Genomic DNA, 26,710 nt, shown 5'->3' with positions numbered 1-26,710 from the left:
AGCAGTTTAAATGTATTTACAGTGACAGAACCTCTCCTCTTATTTGAGCGTAGATGTTAAACAGATGCTAAAGCTGCTCGCTTCCACCCTAGAGACGGCTGCATTTCAATGATCACCGAAATGATTCATCAGAAATGTGCAAACCCAGGAAAGCCTGTCAGGTACTCCGGGATTTCTTCAGAGAAATGGTGTTATATAGGAAGATGGACAGTAAAAAGGCTTGGCTTTATTGCAGCAGTAATTAGCACTGCCATAAATCCTATTAGTCTTTTTTCATCTCCCCTAATTTCAGCGTGAGGATACAAATGTTCTCTCAGCAGCAAGATGATTTCAGCACCTAAATCACCAGCACAAGGAGCTTTGGGATTTCATTCAAACGCGGATTCCTGAGTTCAGCAGGAAATAAAGCTAATGCTTCCTCACAGAGAAACCCTGCACTTCCCCAGCCTCATCTTTCAGCTCTGCTTCTGCCACAAAGCTCAACCCCCAGCCCAGCCCTGCCTGCAACCCTTCCTCTCACCACCGTTCATCCCCATCACCCTCGTTACACCCAGGGTTTCTGTAGCTGCATGTGCTCAGCCGCCTTGACCAGTTTGGTGGGGATTCAAACTGGCCAAAGGCCCCCAGAGTGGAATTTACCCCGTTAACATGACCTGCACTGCCTCGTGGCATTGCCCTGTCCTTACGGAGATCACCAGTGCACACCCGTGGTCCTGGAGCAGGAGCACAGCAGGGCACCTGCCTCACCCACTCCTGCCATCCCATTTCCTTCAGATTCAGACCCGGTGAGCTGCACCATGCTCTCTTGCTGCAAGAATCACGGCAGAGACCACAAGAGGATGCATCAGGCTCGCTCCCAGCACAGCCCTCTTACAGACCGTGGCAGAAGAGCCAGTCTTGCTGTGCATCACCCGATTGCTCGAGCATCCTCCGACACCCACTGCATTCCTCCCCTCCAGCTCAAGGGCTTCTGTCCTTGTTGGGGAATTTCTGCAGCCCGGGATGCTTTCATCAGAAAGCTTTTCAAGTTACTCACTTAGTGCCGTGCTAATGCACAGCTTAAAAAAATAAAATAAAATGAAGACACATACACACACGCATAAAAAAAACTTTCAACTCTTAGAAACTTATTTTCTGATATTTGACCAGACATCAGACGCTGCTCCGCTGAGAGTGACTAATGACCTGCTTTCTGTGAGAGGGGGGAAAAACTTAATTATGTCCATTAAATTACTTCAAATATTTTTCCTTGGAGAATATGAATTATTTAAACTCAACACAGAGAAACCTGAAACATTAGCAAAAGCCTTCTGGGACTCACTATGTAAATTCCCACTCCAAACAGATGGGGAAAGCGTGGCGAGCTGCCATGCAGCCACTGAAGCAATGAACAATGCCGAGATTTCAATTCGATAGTTTTAATAAGGTCTTTTAAAGGAGGGCACCGAGCAAAAAGCCACTAGTGGGGCAGTAAAAGCCTTGCCGGGGTCAGGGGAAAGGGGCACAGCGGGTACCACTGACACCTCCGCAGCCTCACCCAGCTCTGTAAAAGCAGACCGGGTTCCTCCAGCAAAGCTCACTCCCCTACCACAGCCCCAAAGCACCCAGTACCTGTCTGGGCCATATTTACCCACATTTCATCCATCTCCAGCCATGGTGCTGCGAGGCTGCAGGCTCTGAGCAGCTTCTCCAGAGGCCACAGACCCAGCCAACAGATCCGAGACACCAGAGTGGGCTTCTCCACCCAAAACATATTCACACCAGTACAGTCAAAGCGGTCCCAGTCACACCAGTCCCTCCGTACAGGCCCCAGGTGTTCCTCAGGAGGGCATCAGCAGGAGGAGGCCTCAATCTGCACGTACCCCTTGCCCCCACAGGCACACACCCCACATCCCACAGGCACATGGATGGAATTGCACCCGGCTCCTGCCTGCCTTGGAAAGCCAGACCCAAACCCTCACAGCACTGGGTCCACTACAGAGCCCCCCGTGAAGGCAGGGGTCAGATCTTTTACAGCTGTCATTAAAGGCGACCTCGTGAGCTGTAAAGCCACCACATGATTAAGCTTCATCTAAAAGCACTGCTGTGGGGCTGTTAACGGGCTCGAGTAATTTTACAGCTACCAATAAAGCTCGGGGAAATGCCTGATGGCATTCCGAGTGCCAGCACATCCACCTGGCCAACACCACGCTCCAGCCACCAGCAACACCCCCCACGCCCCCAGCTGCCACCTTCAGACGAAGCTCGGGCTGTTAGCAGCAGACTCCCAATTAGCTAAACGAACAACATCGGGCTGCAAAAGCATGCGAACGGCCACGTTACCTCTGCACCTCCCGTCCCTCTCCTCGAAGCCGGGGCCGCACAGGCACTTCCCGATGGGGACCAGCCACTCTCCCTCGGCGCTGCAGTGCATCCGCGGGGGGTTATCCACGTCCACCTGGGCGTGCTCCACGCAAGCTCCTTTAACTTCCACCAGCGTGGCGAAGGCCGCCTCTGCCACCGTGTCCGGAAAAAGCGCCAGGTTCTGCAGGGTGGCGAGGCACTTCTTGTAATAGACCCGCACGGAGACCAGCGCCACACAGGCACCCACATCCTGGAAGCCCAGGTGGAAGCCTTGCTTGCTCAGGTGGCCGATCTCCCGCAGCTCCGTGTTCAGCTTCATCTTCCGCTCGCCCAGGTCCCCCTGCGTGAAGCTCTCGTCCGCAGCGATGGTGTCGATCTTCGTGTGCTTGCTCTCGTGGATGTTACGGCCCAGGTCGGAGTCGGACTCGACGTAATACAGATTGAAGGTCTCCTTGCAGGTGCCCATCACGCCCGGGATGCTGTTGCAGTCCCGTAGGGTGAACTTCAGCTCGATGAAGATCCTCTGGCCATCGCGCCTGGCGATCCAGCCCGTCTGCAGCCAGTTGTTCTGGTTGGGCTCCATGACGTTGCAGACCTGGTAGGTGCGGATCGGCTTGTAGTTCTCATCCACCCCGCTGATTTCTTCCCACTGTGGAAAGAGCACAAAGGCGGTGAGAGCTCAGGGGCTGCCGTCAGCGAGAGCCAGCCGCCCAAGCAGAAACACAGCCATCGCTATAAATACCACCACCAAAAGCCTCTCCACCTACCCGGCCATTCCAGCACAGACACTTGAAGTCCCCGATCCACCAAGAGCACGAGCTGTGCTGCAGGACCACCCAACACAGACATCCATCCACAGACAACCCAGGGCCAGCATGAGAGCAGACATCAGCTGCTGACCAGCTCGCAGGAGGCCAGCATCCCCCCATATGCTTGGGATTTTCCATCCCCAGGGTCTCACATCAGCACAGCAGGATGCAGCAGCAGCTCATCTGGGTGCTGAGCCACCCAGGGAAGGCAAAAACAGCCCAGTGCACGCAAGGGCGGTCATGCCACAGCCCAAGGACAAGCACCTTGACCAGCAGTAGCTTCTGTCATGCAAAGTTTTAGCTGGAACAGGACAAATCCTCTGCCTGCCAAGCACCAACGGTTTTCCCCAAAGTTACCAGCAGAGATTCTGATTAGCAAAACGATGATTCAAACCTCACAGCCTCAAGGATGACCTGGCAACTTCCCAAAGCAATTCTTTCTGGGGGTAGATTTATGCCAGATTGCCAAACGCACCCAAAACAGAGTTTCTTCTGCAGACTAACAGCTGGGGAACGCAGATGACTCCAGGATGTATTGCCATCCACCCTAAATGCTTTGCTTCCTTTCTGGAAAATAAACCTGAAGCAGCGAGGAACACAACTCCGTCTTTCCTGCCATTCTCTGCCAAAAGCAGCCAGGGACCAACCCCGGCAGCACAGAAGGGAGCAGATCACACAGCCCCGGTGCGATGCAGGATCCCAACGATCCCATCCCTGTCCCGGCACATCCAAGCACAGCGAGATCCCAACAAATCAAGCTGGGGCACAAACCACAACACACAGGCTTCACTGGCTGGCGTTTATTTGCTTATCACAAGAGCTTAAGATGCGTTCTGGGGAGGCGCTGCACCATTAACACAACCAATACCTGGCCTCTGGCTCTCAGACCCCCTCCACAAGCCAGTGCTCACCCAAAAAGCACCGACTGCTGCCAGGCAGCCACAGGCAGCCCCTCTCCATCCCCACCACACCAGCCCCGCACTCTTACCCCGTTGGATGGGTGCGAGGTCCAGCCCAGCTCTGCTTGCGATTCCTTCGAGTCCAGCAGGACAACTGCAGGGAGGACAACATGTTAACAAGCCAGCTCACCCACGCGTGAAGCCCTGCAAAAATCCCACCCTGTGGACAGCTCCTGCCACAAGGTGCTGCCCAGGACCGGCGCTGTGGGGCTGGGGGATGTGCAACCAGCTTGGAGCAGGGTCATCCCGGAACCCAGTCCCAGCAGGTACCGATGGCACTTTTGAGAGCCAAATTTCCTTGAAAGCCTGTGCCCTGGCTTCTCAATAAATCTTTTTCCACAGAACAGCCAATCCTCTGTGTGACATGAAGATGCATTTTCCCTGAAGTCAGAGTTCCGTGAGCTTCCCACAGGCAGCGAGCAGCATCGCTCCCTGCCCGGCAAGTTGTGCCCTGCCCCGGCTCCACCACGCCGGGCGCCACCCGCATCCTCCGCCGGTCATTCCACCAGCGGGGCCACCCGGTGCCCGCACTGCCGGCGGCGAGGAGCTGCACGTCGGGGGGCTTTCGGTGGCACCCCCAGTCCCCTGCAAGAGCGCCGTGAGAGCGGGGACCACCACAGCCCGGCTGTGCACCGACCCCAGGTGATGCGCACCGGGGAGATGCGCCCCGAGCCCCGGGGAGATGCGCACCGACCCCGTGCGCCCTGCAGCGCCTCCCCAACCCCTCGTTCCTCCGCGCTCCGGTCGCTGCCTCCCGCATCCCAACCCGGTTCTTCACCCTCCCCGCGGTGCCCCGCGCCCCCCCGTTCCTCCGGAGGGCTCCCGAAGGCTCCGCGCTCATCACCGGGGGCTGCACCGGGATTAGAGAGAAACCCACGGAGCGCCACCGGCACCCGGCACCGAGCCGCGGCGGCACCGGGCGCTGCAGCCACCCGGGTACGGGGCACCGGGACGCGACCGAGGGATACCGGGGGGATACCGGGGGGGTACCGGGGGTCGCGCCCGCCCCCCGCCCGGCTCACCCTGCTCGGCGGCGGCGCGGGGCAGCACCGGCAGCAGCAGCAGCAGCGGCAGCGCCCGGGGGAAGCCGCCGCCGCCGTGCGCCCTGGCCATGGCGCCGCCGACTCCGTGCGCCCCGCGCCGCCGCCGCGCTCCGGCCACCGAGCTCCGCCCCGGGCCCTCTCCGCCAGTCCCCGTCGCCAACCGACGCGGGGGGGGGGCCTCGAGGAGCTACCGGCTAATGGGAAGGAGGGGCGGGGCCAGAGCGGGCGGTAGGAGGAGGGAGGTGGTGTTCACTCTGAAGCCTACTGACGGCAGGGAGGTTGCTCCAGGGGGTTTTGGGGCCGGGAGGTGCCCCGGTGGGGCTTTGGGGCGCCTGTCCCTGCTACCATGGGTCGGGGTTGGCTCCCCATGGGGCTGCTGGGGCACACACAGCCTTTGCTGGAGCTGAGATGTGGTGGTCTTGCGGTCACAGCCCTAATTAACTGTGCCGCAGGCTCCCCTCTGGATGAGGTTTGCCTCCTGCATGTCCTGTTCCCATTTCGGGAGGGTCTGCCCTGCTCGACCCCATGCAGCGGGCACTGCATGACCACAGGGACAGGAGAAGGCAGCGGGGCTCAGCTGGCATGAATGCACCTACCTGCAGACACCAAGCACAAACAGGAGCCCTGCGCTGCCCCCACCACACTGGGGTGGGTTCTCAGCCTCTGCCTGCTGCAACCTGCAGTTGAATGTGTCTAACAGGTCCCTCTGTGCTGACCTCTGCTCCTGCCCTGGCCCCAACACCCCCGTCTATGTTCTTAGTAAATGCACCTGACAAGGTGAGGGCTCTGCAGCAATGCTCACGGGTCTCACTACTGCCTTCACCTGCACCTGGGAGCGCCACGTTCATGTCAAGCCTCTGCTCTGCCTCTCCAGGCTGGAATCAGAGAGGCAATTCCAGCTTCATCTCAAGCTCCCCCAAGCCCAGCAGCTGCTGTACAAGTCAGAGTGGCCAAAAAGGAACACCAGGAAAGCACAGCCCTGGGCAGGGCAGGTCCTGCACACCCCGCGCTGGGCTGCAGCTTGCAGACAGCCCGTGGGTGCTCACAGACCTGCAGCAGGGAGGAACTCGGCGTGCTTCAGTTATCGCTAACTGTAGGTGTGCAGGTCCTGGCAAAACGTTGACAGGCTGAACGCCCGTCAGCCTCCCGGCTGCTGGCTGTACAACCTGCCGCCAAAGCCTGCTTATGTAGCAACACTTATTCCTGGGGGATGTTCCCCGCGCTGTGATTATGTGCTGTCAGATGTAAAACATTGCAGGTCGGGAATAAAAATATTGAAGCTCCAGCTGAGGCAGCCAGAGCCGAGGGCTGGGTTGGGCATGAAAAGAGAGGTGCAGCGAGGTCTGCTGGAGACAGGAGCACGGTGGCAATGCCCGCAGGAAAGCTGGCAGGGGACACGGCCCTGCAGGAAGAGCAGCAGCTTGAATCGGCACAAATTTGCTGTGCTGAACCATCTTCAAGTGTTAGGCACTAAAACCTGGGTTCTGCAGTGCCTCATACATGCATAAGTTTACGGGAGCAAGTAGCCTATTGAAGCCTGCTGCCAATCAGGCTCAGATTTGCACATTGCATAATTAGATTAATTAGATATGGTGATTGCAGTTCATTTGCCTTGTGCCCCAGCTTCCAAGTACACTCTTCCTGAAGTCAATGAGACCACCCGTGTGAATAAATTTAACCGTATGCAGAAGTCCCTGAAGGATCAGGAATCCTGAGCCACCTAGGCACCAGCTCAAACCCCCGAGGGCAATGTTTCGTTAATCTCATCTTTCCAGGCATTTTTGTAATCTCATCTTTCCAGGCATTTTTGTATCACCTAAGGCACATTTGCTTATGGGAAGTGTAGGAGGCATTGCGTCTGAGAACAAATCTGCTGGAAACCAGAGGCTCCTGGCCAGTTGAGAGGCAGGTGCTGCTGCTGCGGCCATTCTGCACAAAGGGGGGAAACATTTTTCAAGCCCAACGGGTATTCACAATCAGTTTTGACAATATGGACCTCTAATATTTCTGCTTGCTCTCCATGCCTGCCTGCACTCCCCTCCTGCCCCGAAGCATTGACCCATACTCCAGCTCAGCCCTTCCAACCACGGTGCAGCTGCAGCATTAGCTTTAGCCCAGCAGCTCCAGGGGTAGGGATCTGTAAAGGGACACAGGCAGCCCAGCTGGATGCCTGCAGCCAGACGGTGTCTCCAGCCCTCTCCATGTCTCAGCCCCCCACCAGGAACACTGCATTTCCTCCCTGTTAAGCCAGGCAGCAAGCAAACCCCCATCCATTTATCAGCACCCTTCCCAACGGGAGAGCTCAGCTCAGACCCACAGCCCAGCCCCTGGCACACCCCAGGAGAGTCAGGTAACAAGCTCACAGATTAAAATTTTCCCTTTATCCCATCGCAGGGCAGGGAAGCAAACGACAGGGTTTATTTATAATCTTCCTCGAGTGGGAACCGGAAGAAGTGACCCATTATTACTGGAGGTTTTTCCAGCCACCCAGGAAGAAAAGTGATATTTAGTTGTCGTTAAAGCCTCATAACTGCATAACAATTTCATGCTATGTTAACTTCGAGGTTTTCTTTCACATATAAATTTTTAAGGAGTAAAATAGAAAAACCCAGGCACTTGACCTTTAATCACAGTTATTTGTGTGATCAGTCAAGTGTGGGAAAAAGCTAGTTTGTGCTTGAAAGATGCCCTTTAAAACTAGATTGCTCTAATATGACACACGACTCACATGCGGTAATATATGGGATCTTGCTTACCAGCCTCTGGGGCACAACAGCCTCCCATTTAGCATTCACACACAGGATCTCGCTGCTGGTACATTGGAAGGTATTAATGTCATGCACCAAATCAATACCGACCCTCGGGACAGCTCCATTTACCAGCGAGAGACCCGAGGGAGGTGTGTGCCTTCACTTCATTGAGGAAACTAACAGGGAAGAGGATTTCCAATGTATATGGAGGATTTGATGCTCAAGATATTTCACTAGGAGAAGAGTATATCATGCTAATAGAGTACAAAGCTTTTCCCTTTCTCTGAAATATTATTCCAAGCGCTTACAAAAGCTTAATATTAGAACAGCCAGAGGTATTTAATTACGATTTCAAAGTAACATGTTGTGTTGGGGGAAACGATCTCATGAATTTTTCTGTGGCAAAACTGGGTGACTAAAAGCCATTGCTGAAGGAAACGGTGTAGCTTCTTAAACTGAGACACTCTGATTTATTCCTTATCAGCCACAGCCTAAGACCGGGGACAGCCCCCTGAGCCCAAATGGGGAGCTGTAATGCCAGGCAAGTGCCAGGGACACGTCCCCAGCAGGTCAGCGAGCTGGGCAGGGATGCTGTGCCTGGGGACAGGGAGAGGGACAGGGATGCTCTGCCTGGGGACAAGGATGCTCTGCCCAGGGAACAGCCATCTCTTCAAGCACCAGCATAGTAAGGGTGGCTTCTATAAGCAAAGAGGAATACCAGGCTTGTCCCAGCCCTGCTCCCTTGCCCTTCCACAGCCACGGGATGAGCCCGCAGGGACAGGAGGGGGACAGCAGAGCCGCCTGCTCAGCCAGGCTTCAGGTTGCCTCGAGAACTTGTGCAAGGAGCTGAGGCCAGCACGGCCCAGAAAAACGTGTAATTCCCCGAGCTGAGCTATTACCTGCTGTAAGTGGCGGCAGAAGGATGGTTCTGAAACCACAGTGAAAATAACCCTCCTGGAAAAAAGAAAAAGAAAAAAAAAAAAAGAAATCAATACCGACACCAAGGAAAGAGCATCAGAATCCGAGACCATCAATTCCTGAGATAAAGAGTTGAAAGTCTCAGTGGGAGGACAGCCAGATCTAGGCTGAGAAACAAAACTTTGTTTCTTTTGCTGACAAATGACATTTTATGCGGAAGGACAAAGGAGCCAGGAGGACGCAGGCCTCGGTATGTGGCTGTAAGAGCTGCCCTTGAAGCAAGAAGGAGCAGGCAGAAACTTCACAGACGCTTCTGCACCTCTCCTTCCCCTTCCACGCTTGACAGGATTTTCCTCCAGCTGAAAACAAGAGATTTATGTGATTTCGTGCCATTTGGGGCACGTCACGGAAACGTATTTCAGCAAACCTTTTGCGACCCTGCTCTGAAGGGGTGACCCCCTCGGGAGGCTCACCCAGGGCTCGGGCACCCAGCTCAGCCCCATAGGACTGTCAGATCCGCACAGCCTGCCGTCGTGGGCTGCAAAAGGAAAAGGCTCCATATGTACCAACTCCTTTCTACCTTCCACGTTGTTTGTCTGGAAATAAAAGCAGCCAGAGCAACGCGTTTGTTTTTTTAACGCCTTAATTTTTCTGTCAGATGCGTGCTCTTCCCTTCAGAAGCCCCGCGTTGGAAATGTTTTGCAGCAGCTCTTGAGCTTTTAAGGTAATCATATAAAAGATCCTTGACTGCATAAATGCGGCTAATCTGGGTAAACGCCTTTAAACATCTTTACATTTCTTGCTAATGGATTTCTAGGCAGCCCACAGGGATCCGCGCTCTAGAAAATAACGTAAAAAAAAATATAGTAAGCGTCTAATTTTTTTTTAATGCCTCAGATTTGTCATATATTGAGAAAATCCAGAGCTCTGGGCAGCGTAAGATCCTCATACTTATATAAGCAATGCTCCATTCTGTCATCACGCAACAAAACCCAGCCTTTCACTAGGGGCAAGCATCCAGTCGACGTTAAAATCCAGCTCAACTGGAGACAAATTACCACCTGCTATTAATTAGAGCCAGCTAGGAGGGATCCAGGCTCTGCTAGTCAGTGGCAGCACCCGCAGGGCAAGCTGCCCTGGGCTCGGTGCGCACGCACGGGGAGCGAGCCCTAGTGGGGAGGATGCCACAATGGGCTTTTTGCTGCGCAGAGCCAAGCAAAAGGTGAGCTCAAACCATTTTTTCAGGAGCAGTTCCTCCCCTTACTGCTTACAAAGGGCTGAGCCTGTCACCTTCCCCTCCTGGCAGAGGAAAACCAGCAGGAACATGGGGCAGAGGGTGGTGTTGTCACCTCTCCAGGCTCCATCGTGCCTCGATGCTGAGCACCCCGCGCTCCTCCTGCTCCAAGCGTGGGGCCAGCCCCAACACCCCCGGGAGGCAGAAAGCACCCTATTTTAGGAGCTGTCTGATGCAATTAGCTCTGCGGAGGAGGAAGCCGGAGGAGTGCAGACGGGCCATCTAATTCTGCAGATTTATTACTGGAGTTAATTAGGCTCCCCGCGCTGCTCCCGGGGGACTGCTCGGTGCCGGTGGCGCACGGCAGAGCTGGAGCACGAGGCCGCGGCACAGAGGCCGCCTGGGCAAGAGCCACGCACGGGTCACTCAGATCAGAAAGGAGATTTTGAAGGATTAGGAAAAAAAAAAAAAAAAAAAGAAAAAAAAAGAAACAAAGAGAATCGGTTATCTGCGAGGAGGTTTCAGGCAGTCACACCTGTCGCATCAATCTCTGACAACACAAGTGACACAAATCCAGTCACATCCCAGTCCCTAATGGCAACACAGATCCTGGCACGGCGCTGACACCAGGCTTCAGTGCACGGAGCAGAAACACTCACTTTTTTTTTTTTTCTTTTTCTAGGAGAAAATGATGGCTTGCATTCACCTGCCTAGCGCTGCTCCAGCAAACCTGAGCCAGCACACGAGCAGGCAGCTCTGCGTTTTGGGGGGTCCAGCACCAGGACAGACCCTGCCCTCCTCAGGCACAGCACGGCGCATCCCAAAATGCTCCGAGCAGGCAGGGGATGGGACCAGCACATCCCCAGGGCTCACAGCAGCCACCAAACTCATCACAACCTTAGTGCAGTGCAAAGGAATGAGAGCCTCTTACCCCCCCCAGCAATGACCAGCACCATCCTGCCCTGCGGGGAAGCTTTGCTGGTGGTGCTGAGCACAGGGCAGGACCCCAGCACGCTGCCTTTGCGCACACGGGCTGCTCTGTGCAAACAGAGCCTCTGCTTGTTATTTTTCCTGCCCTGGCTGAAACGCAGCATTTCAGGCTAAGAGCTCAGGTGTCTGAGCCTCTGAGAGCTGAGGTCTGTGATGGAAATGATGATACACCTCGAGTATAATGGTGCAAACAGCCATTATCATAATTTTGATACCAATTACATGTAATTTGAACAAAGGAGTTGTCCTAGCTTTGATTTGCTCTCCTTGTATTCCTGGCTGGTTTCATTAAAATCACTTACAGAGATTTGCAGCAGTTCTGTTTGAAGTGCTGTCATTAGGGTTTTCATTTGCAGTGGCGTCGGAAATAATTTCCCAGCGGGCTGTTTATGTTTTACCAAGGGCCGTGCAGCGTGTGGGCCAGCACTCGTGGCCAGACGGACGAGTCACAGAGCCAGTCCTGCCAGCCACAAGGCAGCGTGTTCCAGTAACACCGCGCTGAATTTTGAACCCAAATCTTTCCAAATTAAAGCCCCACGGGCCAGGCTGTTCCCTGCTTCATGCCTGCACCACCTCAGATGGGGAACCCCAAAGCGTTAGCGCTTCTAGGGGCTGGGTGTCCCTGCTCCACAGCGTGTCCCCTATTTGTGAACAGCTTTTTCACTTTTAAGTCTCTGCACTGAATCACCATTCAAAATCAATCACCAAGTTTTCTAACTTTCTTGGCCCTCAGTAACAGGAAAATAAACCTCCCTTCACAAGACGGGTGCTGAAGTGGCTCGCAGCACGGCGTGCCCCAGAGGATTCCCCAGGGGGAGCGGTGCTTCGGCTGCCCTTCAGCAGGCAATCAGGGATGCGAGCTGCGTGACGTGCTGATGAAGAAGGAAACACAGGGGCTCACTCCGTAATGCCGTCCCCACCAACCACTCACCAATTATTCCTCAGTCAGAGCCCAAGGGTGACGGAGAGGGCAGGCAGAGCGAGTCCTTCCCATTTGTCCGTGATAGAAGAGGGGAATGCACTTTGCAAATGACAATTAGCAATTTGCTCCAGCTGGGGCTAATTCCTAGATGCATTTTACTCTCCAGGACTCAACACTTGGGCAGACTTTAAATCAGGCACCAGCTCGCTCTGGCCAGCTCCATTAAAGCTCCCTGGTAATTACGGAGTGCTGGGTGAGCCATGGAGAGCTGGAAACCTTCCCGAGCCCGAGGGGAGCCTCTGCTCCGCTGCCAAAGAGCTGGGCTGGATGCGGCCCCTGGGGAGGGACCCCTAGGGAGATCCATTGCAGGGATCCCACCGGCTGCATCCCACTGATGGATGTGGAGATCCCCAGCCCCACACGTGGCCCCGCACCTCCCCAGTGCATGTTACTGGTGGCTGGGAGAAGCAAGGTGGGAGCACAGCCAGCAGCTCTGAAAGGCAATAAATCCTAATTCACTTTGATTATAATGGTGCGCTCACGTCCCAGGGCGAGATTGCCATGTAGGTTTGCAAAAATACTGCTTAAATAAACAGAAAGGGAGGAAATGTGGGAGAGAGCGTCCAATCTGCATTATAATTAGGGGAGAGAATAACAAATGGCAGAAACAACCTGTTCCCAGCTGCAGCTGCAGTTTGTTCCTGGTGCATCTGAAAGGCCATGCACCATCCATAGCAGGAGCCTTCTCTAGAAATGCGTGAGTGTTTCATTCAGGAAGGGTGGCAAGAAAAGAACATCTTTCTGCATGTATTGCAGATTCCCCTACAGTGAAGCGTCAGGGAGAGTTTTCTCAATCTGGCTGCTCATCACTGTGCTCAGGGTTGGGAGTCCAGAGGCAGAAGCAGTGGCCTGAAGCCCACAGAGGGTCACGAGGGAGAGAAGCAGAGCAGTTGGTCTCGGGAGCTGGAGCTCACCTTGGCATGGGGCCGAGCCCTGTCCCTGCCCAACGCTGCTCTCCTCTGTCCCAGCCCAACTCCGCTCTACTCTGTACAGAGCTCAGAGCCACCAGGGTCACCACCTGGCCACCTGGAGCTCAATGGATACACTTGGACTTCTTCAAACCCAGCCTAATTTATCTGTAAACCTTCCTAATGAGGCTGATAGCATAGGAATGGCGAGAAAGCAGCATTATTATCTGTAAACAGCAGAGCCTGACAGCATGTTTAATCACAGGCTGCGTAACGGCAACATCGGTGGAGGACGAGATTAGACACTTCTCCAATTAGTCATACATCAAAGGCACGAGCGCCGAGCCTGAGAGCCACTTAACCCACCAACAAGAGGAGCAAAGACCCTTTTTTTGCTCACCGTGGGCTCAGGGACCCGCAGGGCTGGGTGCCCCCAGCTCCCCGTGTGCGTGGGGATGGCACAAAGCAGAGCCAGGGAGAGCTGCAGCCCCCCCGTCCTGGGCACCCCTGCTTTCTCCCAGCTCTGCAAGCTCCTAACAGGATTTTGCAGCCCGTGGTGGTGTGCTAATGGGATAGAGAGGTAAAGAGTTCATCCTCCTCACTTTTCTCTGCTGCTTTCCCTTTTTTCCCCCCTCAGCATCTCTTTCTCATCCAGGTCTTCTCCGGCTCACCTTTCTGAGCCCAAACGCTCCTGAGGTCTACAGGTTAAAAGCGCTAATAACAGCCAGAAATTATTACGAGCCCTATTTATCACAAAGCAGATGGCATCTAACAGGCAGCAGCCTCGGGAGCCAGGACCATTGATCTCCAAGAAATGCTGGCAAAGCCACAGGGTTTCTCCTTCGCCATCCCGTGGGTGATGCAGTGGCAGGACAAGGGGAAGCACAGAGCGGGGAAAGCAGCTCCAGCGGGACTGTCACCTGCAGCGTGCAGGCTTCCCTGGAAGCTGCAGATGCCCCAGGATTCAGGCTGTGCCCTGCCATCGGGGCTGCCCCAGCACAAACTGCCTGCAAGCACGGGATGTGCCAAGCACCACGGAACAGCAGGATACAGCCCCAGTCCCAGGATAACCAGGGCTGCAGCAGTCCCGCTGCCAAGCCTGCTTCCACAGCAGGCGAAATTTCAGCACATGGCCCCTCCTAATGCCAGCATCCTGGTGAAACCAGCAGCTTCTCCGCAGTGGAGTCCAGGTGTTTTGATTTATCTGCGAGACATCTTATTATCAGCCTCTGCAACAGAGGCTCTGACCTTTCACGTCAGGGCCTCTTTGAATTTACTTCCTGCCCCAAGCTACAAAAGCAACTGTGAGAAATCAATTTTCTCTCCTCCAAGACCCCCCTAAGCTCCCCAAGAACTTTTAAAGGGCAGAGGAGCCATAAGCGGGACATCTCTTACCGTTACAAAGGTTCTCCATCACGTTAGTTTTGATTAATCAGCCTCCTGCTCTCCCTTCTCTTCCGCAGGGAGCACCAGCGAGCTCCTGAGCCCCGTTGCACAGAGGGAGAGGGACCTGGGCCTCGAGGACATGACTGGCAGCGTCCCCTGTCTGCCAGCTGACACACATAATTCAGACAAAATATTCATTTAAGACCGTCTGAGCCATGGTAATAAAGCAGGCATTATGACAATACGGATCAATAAGTCCGGAGAGGATCCTTTGCTGAAACACGCCGCGATTGTTCAAACCAAGTCTTAATTGTGACAGGAATTGATTTCTCTTTTCTAATATCCCTGACTTTTAATTAAAAGGTAGTTAAGCTGGCGATACATTTCCAGGATCATTTGGAGGCAGAACAACATCAAGGAGCGTGCATTTGAAATGCAGATGTGGGGCTTTGTTAATGCAAGATGATGGCAACAGATTTTGGAGCCACTTCGTGGGGACACCGGGCTCCCTGCCCCAGCACCCCACCCAACTCCAGTCCCCAAATGTGCCTGCAATGAGGAGGATACAGGGACCAGGGAGTGCTGCAGCCCCTGGGGAGGGACAGGAGGAGCTCCTCCAGCCTTTAATTTTTTTTAATTTCCAGGAAGCTCCCAGTTGGCACGGGCGGCAGCGGCACGGCCCAGCAAGGCGCGAGGGAGCCAGACGCCTCTCAGTCATCCTCTATTAGACTAAAATGGGCCAAAGTGACTTAGTCTGAGTGGAGGGAGGCCATTAACATCAGAGACTCCATTAAAAGGAGGAATGGGCCTTTTATCTACTCATCAAGAACCATAAAGGAAAAAAAAACCCTTGGAAGCCACCCATAAATCCCCTGGGAAACCCCGGCCTGGAGCACAGGGCCTGCAGCACTGTCCCACCTGCAGGCCTGTGGGCAGTTTGGCACAAGGACCCACAGATGCCCACATAACAGGCAGTGGCATCACACCATGTGTCTGAGCCACCTTTTGGGGTGCCCAAGAGGTCCCTCAATGGTGAGCAGGGCTCCCAGGATGGATGCCAGCTCTGCCTGCAGCAGCCCACTCGTCCTGGAGGCAGAAGCCCCTCTCCTGCCTCTGGGCTGTGGGGCTGCCCCCCGAGCCAGAGCTTTGCAGGGTCAGCCCTGCCCCTGCAGACAGGACCATTATCTCCCAGAAGGCCAGCTTTAATAACAGAGCATTATCAGGACTAATCTAATCTCCCCTGCATTACCATCCAGGCTGGGTCCTGCTTGGCAAACACGTGTGATGCTCTCAGCAAAGTGGCATTTGGGCTGGGGCCATAACGAACTGAGAGTTAACCCAGCAGCAACCTGGGGGCTTTGCCATGCCCACAGCCCCAAGCTGCCACCAGCCCCAAGGCAGGGTCTGGCCACAGAATTGGCCTCTGCAGCCCAGGCAGAGGATGGGGACACAAATGTCACCACCTCCACTGCTTGGGCCATGGGGCAGGTGGGAACCCAGCCCCCTGAGGTGAGCCAGGGTAGTTACAGAGCTCAGAGCCCCAGAGGAACAAAGACCTCACCTCAAGGCTGACGTTTTTAAACCACAGGCATTTCTCATCATTTCCCACAATCGCAAGCAGCTGTTCACGCTCTTGGAAAGCTTTCTCCCTTTACCCTCATAAATGAGCACAAGCACCAGTAAAGAGCTGTATGGTGAGCTGCTGTATCAGTTCTCATTACAAGGCTTTAGAGAGAGCAGTAATTACATCTCAGCACTGGAGTTCCCTGCACGCATACCCTCCTCCGTGCTGAGGAACCTGCCAACGTCTTGCACCGAACCAGCAGCAAGGAACTGGGAGCCACACACAACAGGGAGAGGTCCAGGTCCCAGAGCCTCTGCCTGGGCATTAGGAGGAACTGAGGCAGCTTTTGGTCGTTGTCACAAAATACATCTGGTATTTATCCTGATGGTGGGTGTCTAAGCGGTCAGACACTGTGGCACATCCTGCTTTCCTGGGAATGATTAAATTAGAGAGCAGAGGTACTTGAGAGCCTGCTCCTATTGCCAGGAAAGACAAGCAAAGAGGAGAAGGTTCTGAGAAACATCCCTCCCCGCTCGTCTTCCCCAGAGCTGCTTGTTCACGCCAGTTAGAAATGCAGAAGAATCACCTTTACAAATACACCCCGTTCATTTTATATTATTTGACTCATCAAATCCCTCTTCCCTTTGAAAGCACCTGCCTACAAAGAGGAAATCCAGCAGCAGAGAATGTGAGCTCTTCCCAGGAAGGCTGATGCTGTCTGGCAGGGCACCCGTCTCCACAAGGAGTGGAACAGCCCGGGCAAGCTCCAGAAGAATTGCTTGTGTTATAATACCTCTTCATGCTGTTAAGCTTTTAATTCATCTGGCTTTGTTACCTTGGATATTTTGTTCTCTAAATTAATGCAGCCCCCAGAATGATAAAACCCTTCATTAATACCATTGGGTTATTGCCTAAAACAACAGCACATGATCTGGCACTTTTTAGTTTGATTTTGCTGTCACTTGGGACAGGATTAGAAGGAAATATATCTACTAATTCTTCCAATATCCTTCAGCAAGCATCAGTTCAGACCAAAGAGGACATGAGATGCCAGAGCTAGTAATTGGCAAGAAGCTCTTCACTTGCAGATGGTCGGAGACCCTTGATGGCACCCCAGGCTTTGACATAATTATCGCAGCCACAGAGCAGCTGCCAAACAGCACAGTACTTGAATGAAAAGGAAGAGAGCTGCTTAATCATACAGCCTCTCCTCCTAAAAGGGGACTTTCATCCCTGCTCAAATCCTTTGCAGGGGTGCTGTGGGAAGCACAAATCAAATATCAAGGAAGGGGCTTACGTGCAATTAGTGGCTCTTGTTTCTCAGGCTGAAATTAGCATTTGTGCCCTTGAAGATGCAGAGGCAGTGCCACCTCCCGCTGCAGGGGAGCAGCTTGGGCCATTTTCTGCAGGCCAGAGGTTGTGGTGGGGACACCAGAGGGAGTCATCTTAGGATGCATTGACAAGCTCAGGTCTTTCTCCAGTGCAGCTGTTTCTAGCTGATGAACTCCCTTTTCAGCAGAAACTGTTGCCTGGCCAGAAACATGGCATTGAACTTCATAATAAGACATTTCATTCCAGTTCCCTCATTCCTGAATCTTTCTCCAAAACATTCCAGTATCAGCAAGCCATCAACACCTCCCAGCTCCGTGTCTGCAGCTCTTTTCTTCACCCAGCTCCTACTCACCTTCCCTTTCTTGCTCTGATCTCAGTGTTCATCCAACAGTTTCTCATCTGACTGAAATGAATGCAGTTATTTCCTGAGCTCCTATTTAGCAAAGTAGCTGCTTCCACCCCTGCCCTGCCACGCTGTGCAAGCACAGGCTGCCCGGACCGCTCACTGAGGAACCCACAGCACATTTTATCTCACTTTCCATTTACTGCTATTTTTCTCAGAGCTGTTTATAATCCAACCAGCTCAAGCATTGCAGTGGCCTTTCCCAGAGCAGCCAGAATTTTCTGGCCGGACACCTCTGGCTTTGTGTCAAGCTCTGTTTTCCCAGCCAGCGGGTCTCAGTACCTGTCACTCATTAAAGCTCGCAGCGCCCGGTCCCTCCTTGCAGCTGACAGCTCTCCAGGGCTGCTGGCACCCCTGCAGGAAGGTTTGGCCTCACCAAACACCTGTGCTGCTCCCCTTAAGGAACGTAGGGATCAGATCTAGGATGAGTTCCCATCCATCATTTCCCTGTAGGCACTAGGAGCATCACCAGTACAGGGCTGGGGGCTCCGCATATCCCAGCGCAGGGAGAAGCCTTGCCCTGGCACTCAGCTCAGAGTGCTCTCATTTTATGCTTTGTTTTCCCTTGTAACTCTCCTTTTCCAACCTTGTAACTGTTAACTCTCAAAACCTGACCTTAAGCCTCGCTAAATAAATTTCGCCTCTCTGTTACCGTAAGGGCTGTGCGATGCTGGGAACGATGCTCAATCAAGGCAAGCTGGAGAAGCAAGGGGTCTCCGCAGGGCACGCCGGGCACTTGCGTTGGCAGGCTGTGGTTTGCTTTGCCAGCACAGCCCAGCAAAAAAAGGTAAAAACCAGGCCAAGAGCACGCTGTGGGCCCCCACATGCATCCATCCCCCCGTAAAGAGCAAGAAAACCACAGCAATGTCTGGGGAGGGGAGCATGAGCAGAGCAGCTAGCGACCGCGCAGGCTTCAGAGAGCAGTAAAGTAATTAAGTATTGACTGAGAATGTCCTAAGCGAGCCCCGGATGCACATTACGTTCTGCTTAACTCAATAATTACCGTATATATTATCCCTTTCCGCACTCTGTCTTTATTAAGTTAAAAGGTCTGTAATTAGCTACTTGGTTTAAGTGTGAGATTTCAATTAATCCACGTTATGAAATATAATTGCTTATTAGAGGTAATGTTGCACACTCTATCACACCGGTATCTCTTTGTAGTATTTTAACCAAAATACAATAGTTTATGTCACAGCAGGTGAGCAGAGGTTTTTACTAATCAGGCACTGGGATGCAAAACATCCTCCATAAAGCCAAAATAAACCAAGAAATCGGTACACAGAGCAGGGCTCGCATCTGCCAACCCACTCCCAGGCTCATTCACCCATCCAGAACTGACCAGGACCCTCAAGACTGGCACAGCAGCACCGTTATGTTCCCAAAACACAGCTACAGAGGCTTTGTCCTGCTTTGGACCAAGGTCTGTGATGTCCTGCACAAAGATCCATGCCCAAGCGCCCACACCACGGTGTGACGCTCCTGCTGAGTGCCGCAGTCACCACCGCCAACCACGCAGCAATGAGAACAACAGATGCCACCTCTCTAAATAGTCGAGAGCTTTGCCTGGAGATGTTTTTAGAAGCGGGCAGGGTTGACAAGGCTGTGGTTCCCGAGAAAAGATGGGATGGTTTCATGGCATCACCTCCCCCGGGAGCCCCCTCTCTCCAGCAGCAGAGCTGGGGAGGCAGGAGCAGGAGCAGCAGCCAGTTTCAGTGGTTTATGCCACCCCTCATGGCATTCAAGGAACAAAATTTACAGGGAACCGTGTTCTTCGCTTAATGACACTTGTTAGCACACCTCACCTGAAATCATTCCCAAAATTTTGCCTTCCCTTTGTGGTTGCTGTCAGCTGCAGCGGGATTTTGCCAAGAGCACCGCAGCTCTCCCGCTGCTGGACCCAGCACCATCGTCCCACCGACCTGCCATGCCCAGACGTAGTTAGCCGATGATTTAAGCTTAGATTCCATTTAATTTAGATGTTAGAAGAGTTTTATTTTTGGTCTTAATATTTTATTTATGAAGGTATGTCAACACAGCATATCAATTTAGCAGCTGTTGCTAGTTTACTATGAGGCGCTGTTTAAGACAGGACAATCTGTCTCGCTATATAATGTCAGTTCTGTGGCACTTACACAAACACAAAATCACTACAACATTACAAAAAAAGAGCCCAACAACAGCCGCACTAGAGACTTAGAGAAATACCTTGTAAACCGCACAATAAATTATTGACTTTACGGCATTCGGTGCTGAATTAAAATGATAAACTAAAGTTTTTATCCACCGAAAGCCGTTTCCATGGTGTTGGAGCAGCAGATGGTCTTTCCTGCAGATAAAGGATTTCAAAGCTTTGCCAGTGCAGAGAACTGGAGGTTTAACATATGTATGGTAAAATTTAAGAGGCGAGCACCTGACGGCGCAGCCTGACAGGGACTGGCAGGGCTCTGCCTCACTGCACCGCCATCCCCTGAGCAGGGCAAGAAAACATCGCACAGCCCAGGGCACGTTTATTGACCCAACTCCCTGCTTAGCAGGGATTCCTTCATACTTATTCAGGAGGGAAATACTAACAGTCACAGCCTTCCCTTCATTCACACTAACAATCTGTTCTGGCCCCGTTTTATGAGTCATTAATTCCTAATAAGTAGAAAACTGCACGATGGGCTTTGGGTATGAATAGTTTACTGTATCAAAGACAATTCAGGATCTAAATTACCAGCTATAAATCAATTTTTTGAATGTTGACGTATCTCTAATAATGATAAATGAAGAATTTATGGGTGCTGCTAAAGTTCACGTGGAGATTTTGATTTATGGGCAGCTCAGGTGGAGCCATTGGCCCCAGGCCCAGCACCTTGTCCCAGCTGTGGGCACCCACGTGTCCCCCACCTGCACTCTGGTGGCTGCCAGCCCCTGTCCTTAGTGTGCTGCAGTCCCCAGGGACCCCAGAAAGCATCTGCAGCAGGTGGGGCGAGCTGTGATGGTTTCTGTGTGCCTTCACGGCAAGGCAATAGCACTGGGGAGCTCCTCAGCTGAAAGAAAGAGGCTGGAGGAAGACGGGCTGCAGACAGAGAGCATTGGCTGAATGATGCCAACGGAGAGAAAAAAAGACTTGGACACATGCAGGGCTGAAGATAACCTCAGTTTGCAATAGCACCATGGATGACAAGAGCACTAGCTCCTCTACAAGCTTCACAAAAACAAGGCAAGTGAGCAAATACGGACACAGGCACAACACCTCTGCCTGCCTGCTGGCTCTGGGTTTTGTCCACTGCGCCTACCTGGTGCTCCAGGACACAGCCTCCCGAGACAGGCTGCTGTTCTCCTGCACACATGCCAGGAAAGCTGCTTTTCATTTGATTTCAATTTACTGTTGGAATTAAGCTGGTGTAAAACAGTGTGTGGAGGGAAAAATTACCATGTCTGTTTAGAGAGCGTAAAATAGGTACTTGACTGTTTGACCACTCAGATGGCAGGGTCCAAGTTAATTTTTACACAGCTCACGTCCTGCCACCATTATTAAGCTGAAAATGATGCTTGTTAGGAACAAACAGCAAACAATAAATAGCCTCAGTGCCTGTCACTCCTCTCCTTCAGGGTCGTCCTTCCTCTTTCTCATCCCAACTCGCTTGCCCTTGCAGAGAATCCCGGTGCCTCCTCCACCATGCCTGGAACCTGCCACTGCCCAAGTCTGCCCCATCCCCATCAGCTCCCCCCTTGGGGATCCCTCCTCTATCCCTCAGACCCTCATTTAATAAACCCTGGAGCTGCCCAGCCAGCAGCATGGAGCCGCTCATCCCCCACCAAGGCCATGACAGCTCCCCAGTCAGCCATAGAAACATTAATTGCTAAGCGAGTAATTAGTGCCTACAAAATATGACCAATACAATTACACTGAGGGTTTTTTTTTTTTATTCTCTCTGTCCAGAGCTGTGGCACTGAACAGTCTTATAATTAGATGACAAAACTGACAGGCAGCTCCAGCGAAACGGCCTGTCCTTGCATTTTGCAGAAGCTCCCCAAGTGTTCTGCACCAATAATTACTAATCAAGTTATTTCTTGCAGTATTAAAAAGACGTTTGGCAGACAATTTGCCCATAACAGCAGGGGCCCAGTGCTGGCGAGCAGCCATGGCCCTGCAGAGCCCAGAGGCTCTGGGATGGTTTCAGCCCACTCCATCCTCTCTGGTATTCACCCCTCACCGCACCCACAGGTGCCAAAAAATCCTCAAGAACGGCTCAGGTCTGCTGCTTTTATCTCAGGCCTGAAGCAGGAGATTTGCACCCAAAGGCTAAGGGTCATTTAAATATTGAGAAGTCTCTCATTTGGGTAAATTGACCCCAAAACCCTCTTGGAGCCACCACCCAGGTGCTGCTGGGTCTCTCCTGCACATCATGGAAGTGCTGCCCTCGTGCCTTAGCCTTCAGGTGGTTTAGTTTACTCCTGACTGACAGCAGCATTGCTGAACAAAATCCATCCCAGTTTCCCCACTGCTGGACTGACAGGCAGCTCAAAGGTGCTCTCACGCGTCAGAGGGCTTTATCTCGCTCTATTCAGCTCAGAAAGCAGAACAAAATCACAGGTTTAAGCAGAAAGGAAACATCAGCGCTGGTTAATGACAGCCTCTGGATGCGGCCCCAGTGCCACTTCAGGCTGCCAGGCACCGAGGCCACCCAGAACCCAACCTTTAACCAAACCCCCATCATTGTGTGACCATTTCCCGCAGCATCGTGCGGCAGAATTCATCAGTCCTGTGTCCCCAGGGGTACAGACGTGTCACCTCGCTGCCCATGGGTACATGGCCAGGCCTCGTGCTGGTAGCAGCAAAGTCTCCCCGTCCCCATGAGGGGATGCGACCAAATCTCATCCCAGATGCTCGCAGCTGATGCTGCTCTCATGTCCTGGCTCCACGGCACTGGAATGATGTCATCCATCTGCATTTCCTAAGACTTCTCGGGGAAAAAACAAAGTCTGTAATTTGTCATTATAATACAGACCTGGAGAACAGCTGAACAAACCGCTAATATTGAGCAAACAAACAAACAGAAGCCAATAACGGCTCCTATTGAGCAGAGGCCCACAGCTGATGGATGACCTGTAGCAATGCGGGAGAATTATTTGTGAATTGCTATCGATTTCCAAAATCAAAATGTAAATTTTGCCTCAACGTTGAAGTATCAGGGGAAGTTTTTGGCTTTTAGAAACACTTTTTTTCTCCCTGTGACTTTTTCCCTGTAAGGGGGGACGACATTCACTCCAGCTAAGCCCACGTTATTCTCACTTAGTGGAAGCTGGAAGTATTTTGGGGCCTGGCCTGGGTGTGAGCATCCCAGGGAGTCCTCAGCATCCTTCCGTGGTGCTGAAACACTGATGTGGAGGCAGAACACGCAAGAGAAAGGACAAGGGCTTGGCATAGCATCAGGGCAAACCCTGAGAGCCACCAGCAGCAGGAAGGCTCCCAGGCCCTTGCTCCATTTCAGCACAGCTGATCATGGGGTGCACCAATTGTCCTTCCTGTGGCTCTGCCTGAGATCCTGACAGATATTTCTGCACTCGATCTGTCCCAAAACACCCCAGAGCTGCTCAAGATTTCAAAACTAACCATGCTGAAACACCTGAAACCATATCTTAGGCCCAGATAGATGCCCACCAACACTCCTGAAGGACCAAGACCTACCAGCCCCCGGTATTCAGCTCTCACCCGTTTTACCCAAACCACCCTCACATGCAACCAAGGAGCTCTGCAGCTCCTGCCTGGCTGCCTCCAGCCCAGCATTTGGGCACGAGCTCAGCGTGTGGCTGTGAAATCTAAACCCATGGCGCGCGCCCCGAGCGGTTCCGTATCATTAAGGGAACATCTGAGCACCGCAAACAGCGCAGCGTCCTCAGCGCCTTGCCCATCACTTCTTGCTAACTGCATTAGTCTTACTTCTGTGAACACAGTGTGCAGCAGCAGCCCAGCGCCTGCTAATGCCTGGCGATATGGAAATGTTAGAGACAACCTCTCCCCGTCCCAGTGGGGAAGAGCCACTGGGAGAGCCTGCCCGGTGCTGCAGAAGCAGCAGCCCAGGGTGGCATTTCCCACGTCAGCAAACGTTGCTGGCAGTCAGCACCGGTGCGTGCCCTGCTCTGCTTCCAGCAGCTCTGTATCCGCCTCCGTCCCCCGCCTTTTATCATTATCTAACCCATGACAAACCTATTACGATGCTAAAGATTGGAATTACTGTGATCTCAGGCAGATGCCCAGAAACTGGCCCAGAGATACGGCACTGCTTTGCACGAGGCAGTAATAAATTACTGAAGGTCACCTACGATTTATCACTGCTTCGGATTCCAGACAGTGACACTGCTTCACCCAGGGAAGCAGCCTTGTGGGTGCCAGAGCATCTGCTCGGGTCGAGCCTCTAACAGCGATGCTTTTGCTTCTGTTATTGGATTGGAAGCATCCCCAACAAGCACAGTGTCGGTGCGTTTGAGCGATGCCTTTGCCTGAAGCCTCCTGCTCGCTGCCTTCACCATCTGCCTGGCGGCGAGCTCAGCACCGCCGGGTGAGCACATACCATCAGCCGGTGCAGCCCCAGTCACCCATCCCCTGCATCTCCTCCACCAGGCGCTGCTGCCTCCCCTCCACACTCCCGTTCTGCTCCCCAGAGGCTGGGAGAGCCCGGAGGAGGCAGCAGGAGTCGAAGGCAGGGACACTGCAGAGACCCCATGGAGAGCTGCGACCTCCCTCCTCACAACAGGAAAAATAATCACCAGCAACACTTCAAAGTACACAAATAGTTGGTGAGCTGAGCTGCTTGCATTATTGAAGGCTGGTTCAGCTATTCAGGCACCTCAGGTGTTACTAGCAGGAATATTTCAGGCAAATAGAGCTCTGCTAACCCGCTGCTGGGAGAAAGAATCTAATGCAGGTAGTAAACCAGCTGCCTTTGAGTGCAGAGAAATTATTTTGAAAAAACAAGCTCAGAGGCTGGTGAATCCCCCAAACGCATCCCTAGTGCAGGCAGGGTTTTTAGCACCAGGACAGGACAAGCATGCAGAAAAAAAGGGAGCTGGGACTGGGGACAGCTGGGATGCCTGTGGGACCCCAGCAGCAGCAGCAAGGGACTTGGATGACCCAGGGAAATTACAAAGAGCTCAAATATTCTTTTGCTGCAAGTGCAAGGGCTGGACAGCAGCACACCAGCTGCCCTGCCTGGCCAGCCTGAGCCCAGAGCTGCTGCAGGGAGACACAAGATGCTTCCCCAGTCCGAGCCCTGCGACTCCCCAGGCTCAGTCCCAGCAGAGGCGAGCGCCTGCTGGGCTCCTGCAAGCACCAGAACCAGCTGCAGGTGTCAGCACTGTCAGAGGCAGCACAGCACTGCATTTTCATCTTCAAAGAGCTTTACAACGCTAAGAAATTTAAGGCAGCACTGCCCGGGCAGAGCTTTTGTCCCTGCAGGGTCTAAGACACGGGGCTGGCAGCGCTGCTGGAGCACCTCATGTTTGGGGCTGTGGATCACAGGCAGGGAGCTGCCAGACTCAGCAGCAGGAGCTGCAGCAGCACTTCAGCAAGCACAGCCAACATCACTGCAAAAAGCTGCAAACCCCCCAGGAGCACGGGCACACCACCACTTACCAGCCTGCCTCCACCCGGGCCCATTGACTGGGAACAGGGGGGCATCAGCAGGGGCAAAACCCCAGGGCTGGGCAGGATGGCAGGGGGACACCGCCTGGCTGTCCCATGTGTCCGGCTGCTGGCAGTGGCTGTGTTTTATAAATCCCTTTCATCTCATCAGGGGTTGCTAGGTTTAACTCCCTGCACTTAGGTATGAAGGCAAGGGGCCCATCCAGAAAGCAATTTGTGACTCCCAGAGCAGGCAGTCGTAACGTTTCCCATTAAAATGTAAATCTGGCTAAGTTTTCTGGCACCTCTTCTCCTTCCTTAAGGTAAAAAGAATATGAACTCGTATTATTTTTTCCATCAACGTTATCTTCCTCTCGGTTTTGCGCTAAGTAAAAAAGCTGCCTGATATACACCTACTGCAAATTAAATTTGAATCAAGTCTGACAGCACAACAGGGATCCGGATTACAAGAGCTGTGCCGGCCTAATTGGCATCATTTCCACGAGGTTATTCGCAGAAGCATTGAGCAGGGAAGCACGAGCGGAGCTGCAGGCTCAGGCTCTGCGCCGGTGCTGCCCCTTCGGAGGAGGCTGGATGCTGCCTTTAGGTTTGCTGATCATCACAGACCTGCAGAGGGTGGGCAAGAGCCCCCCACCTCTTTAGACCAAGCACACAATTAAAGTGTCTGTCCTGCTCCCACTGCAGGTTTTTAAAAGATGAGCTTCCCTGATTAAAACCCAAAATCCCTCTAGACTTGCCACTTCTGCTCCCTTCAGGCACCTGGAAGCGGTCTCTCTGCGCCTCAAGAAACTTGTCAGAGACTGAAGGGTATTTAAAGGATGCGACTACAAACCAAGGGGAAAAAAAATGAAAATTACCTTCTGACAGCCAGCTACACCGGGGCCAGCAGGGACCCCGCTGCCCACCCTGGGGCTCCCTGCCCAGCACGGCTGCTTGACGTGGCTCGTCAAAGGCACGCTAGAGCAAGAGGCTGCAGAATTAATTAAGGGAGCGTGGTGAATTAATTATCATCTCCAGCTGCATTTCTACTGGGGATAATTTCAGGTGCAATGGTTTGAATGACACCGTTTCAAAGAAGAGTCTCCCATTCTCCTGACTAATTTGAGGTTAACTAAATTTGTTTCTCACCGGGAGACAGCTCGTCAGCTCAGCCCCCTGGAAGGACGGCTTCACCAGCTCTTGCAAGCCCCTGGGAAGCTGCGGTTTGGGGGTTTTGTCCCCAAGCAAGGCAGCAGGATGAAGTTGTGCTCTTGGGGTCTCCCGTAACCTCATGCCTGGCTGCTATCCTCCTAAGCACTGCCACAGCTTTCTCCCTATGGAGGTCTCTAAAAACTGCTCTGGGACCTGAGTGAGGCAGGGACAGGCTGGTCCCCATGAGGGTGACGGTGTCCCTTAGGAGATGAGGGATCCACAGGACCCCAGAGCCATGCGGTGCAGCCACACTGCTTGCACTGTG

At 53.1% G+C, this 26,710-nt stretch overlaps 1 protein-coding gene and 1 long non-coding RNA gene across 2 annotated transcripts in view; both read right to left on the bottom strand.

The window, feature by feature from the left end:
• Nucleotides 1-5,291, bottom strand: part of EPHA10 (EPH receptor A10) — a 40,169-nt gene extending 34,878 nt beyond the window's left edge. Inside the window, exons 1-3 of the mRNA XM_068657926.1 lie at nucleotides 5,134-5,291; nucleotides 4,141-4,205; nucleotides 2,323-2,992 (exon numbers count right to left, since the gene is read on the bottom strand). Coding sequence (XP_068514027.1) covers nucleotides 2,323-2,992; nucleotides 4,141-4,205; nucleotides 5,134-5,224 — 826 coding nt within the window. The 5' untranslated portion in view covers nucleotides 5,225-5,291. The remainder of the gene's footprint in view (nucleotides 1-2,322; nucleotides 2,993-4,140; nucleotides 4,206-5,133) is intronic.
• Nucleotides 5,292-8,085: 2,794 nt separating this feature from the next.
• Nucleotides 8,086-26,222, bottom strand: LOC137843096 (uncharacterized). Its single transcript, XR_011089358.1, has 3 exons — nucleotides 26,112-26,222; nucleotides 8,804-8,858; nucleotides 8,086-8,602 (listed from the first exon to the last, which is right to left on the bottom strand). It is a non-coding gene; the product is annotated as an uncharacterized lncRNA (long non-coding RNA).
• Between the last annotated feature and the right edge of the window lie 488 nt (nucleotides 26,223-26,710).

The sequence above is a fragment of the Anas acuta genome, chromosome 21 (genome assembly GCF_963932015.1).
Source record: "Anas acuta chromosome 21, bAnaAcu1.1, whole genome shotgun sequence".
Lineage (NCBI taxonomy): Eukaryota > Metazoa > Chordata > Aves > Anseriformes > Anatidae > Anas > Anas acuta.
This window is presented reverse-complemented; position numbering and strand designations above follow the sequence as displayed.